The 1,969-nt window shown below is 49.1% G+C and overlaps 1 protein-coding gene across 1 annotated transcript; it reads left to right on the top strand.

The window, feature by feature from the left end:
• The first annotated feature begins 694 nt into the window (after window positions 1-694).
• LOC102810801 (melanoma-associated antigen B10-like) lies at window positions 695-1,690 on the top strand. Its single transcript, XM_006835562.1, has one exon. It carries the CDS (start codon window positions 695-697, stop codon window positions 1,688-1,690), a length of 996 nt encoding a protein of 331 aa, XP_006835625.1.
• The last annotated feature ends 279 nt before the right edge of the window (window positions 1,691-1,969 follow it).

Below are 1,969 nucleotides of genomic sequence, written 5' to 3'. Positions count from 1 at the left end.
ACCCTCCAGGGCTCTTAGAGCTATAGGGGTCATGATGTTATGTTGTTGTTGTTGTTGTTGTTGTTGTTGTTGTTGTTGTTGTTAAGTACCGTTGGTTCCGACTCATAATGACCCTGCATAGGGTTTCCAAGGCTGTAATGGGGGGTGGCGTAATGAGTGATGACTGAAAGCCATAATTATCCAGGAGCAAAAGGGTGCCCTAAAACCTTTCCCTTGTTGTCAGTGCCAAGTGGGTCCCTTCAAGAGCCACCAATCCAGGAGCCACTCCCTCCCAGGGTGGGGAGCCTGAGGGAGGGAGGTGAAGTGATTAGTATAAATGTAAATGCATCTGAGGGGAGGGGCCAACAGTTGACTTGATGATACTGAATGGGGCGATTACTCCACCCCAGAAGAGAGGGGGCCCCACAGATTTTGCTCTGAATCCCATGAAGCCACAGGCAGGGTTGGCAGGTTGAAGCCTAAGGCATACTCTAACTTCCTCCACAGGGTTTTCAAGGGACAGGCTGATCTGTAGAACTGGAGCCTTGTGGGTTGTTAGAGAAGCGCCCTGAAGGAAAACTGCACTAAGGAGGTCCAAGATAGTATCTCCCTGCTGAAGGTGTTCACACCCTCTTCCCCTCCCTCAGCCAGTGGGTTCACATCACCTGCTCTCTTGCCCACAGTCCTGTGTCTGCTGTCCCTGAGAAGAGTCATCATGCCTCGTGGTCATAAAAGTAAGCTCCGTGCCCGTGAGAAACGCCGCCAGGCCCGAGATGACACCCAGGGTCTCCAGTTCACTGCAACAGAGGAAGAAGGGTCCCTTTCCTCGTCTTCTGTTTTGGGAGCGACTTCCCAGAGCTCACCTACTGATGAATCACATAGCACTCACCAGGGTCCTCGAAGAGCCCCATCCACTGCTGCAACTTCTGCAGATGTTTCATGCAGAAGATCTGATGAAGGTGCCACCGATCAAGATGAAGAGACACCAAGAGTCTCACAGCCTTCACACCCCACTGATCGTCCACGCAGAACCCCTCTAGACCAGAAGGCAATTTTGCTGGTTCAGTTCCTGCTACGAAAGTATAACATGAAAGAAACCATAACAAAGGAAGACATGCTGAAGTATGTCATCAGAAGGTACAAGGATCACTTCGATGAAATCCTCAGGAGAGCCTCAGAGCTCATGGTGCTGGCCTTTGGCATTGATGTGAAGGAAGTCGACACCACCAGGCACTGCTATGCCCTTATCAGCAAATTGCAGTGCACCAGTGATGGCGAGCTGAGTGCTGAGGAATTCGTGCCCAAGACCGGCCTCCTGATGACCGTCCTGTGTGTGATCTTCATGAAGGGCAACCATGCCACTGAGGAAGATATCTGGGAAGTGCTTAATGTGATGGGGATATATGCAGGACGGAAGCACTTCATCTATGGGGAGCCCAGGAAGCTCATCACCAAAGATTTGGTGCAGGAAAAGTACCTGGAGTATCGCCAGGTCCCCAACAGTGAGCCTCCACGCTATGAGTTCCTGTGGGGGCCCAGAGCCCATGTTGAAACCAGCAAGATGCAAGTCCTGGAGTTTTTGGCCAAGATCTATGATACCGTGCCCACTGCCTTCCCAGCCTGGTATGAAGAGGCTTTGAGAGAAGAAGAAGAGAGAGCCCGATCCCGATTTGCAGCTCTGGCTCGTACTAATGGGATAGCAAGTGCATGACCCAGAGTATCCAGCAACTATCAACCTTAGTGAAGTCTGAACCAGTTTTCTTCACTCTGTGTTTAAAGAAAGCAGTTAACCTTCTAAGTGGTGGGGGTAGGAGGCAAAGTAGCTGAGAGGGAACAGTGAGTATCCTATCTCTGTACCTGTTCTTCATGAGTAATTTCTAGATTTCTCTTTAGTTGTTGGAATTTTTCAAATGTTGCTTTAAAAAAAAAAGGTTTAATTAGCTTCATAATCTAAGTGTATGAATTATATTGGTTACATGATTATTACTAA

The sequence above is a fragment of the Chrysochloris asiatica genome, unplaced genomic scaffold, assembly GCF_000296735.1.
Source record: "Chrysochloris asiatica unplaced genomic scaffold, ChrAsi1.0 scaffold00018, whole genome shotgun sequence".
Lineage (NCBI taxonomy): Eukaryota > Metazoa > Chordata > Mammalia > Afrosoricida > Chrysochloridae > Chrysochloris > Chrysochloris asiatica.
This window is presented reverse-complemented; position numbering and strand designations above follow the sequence as displayed.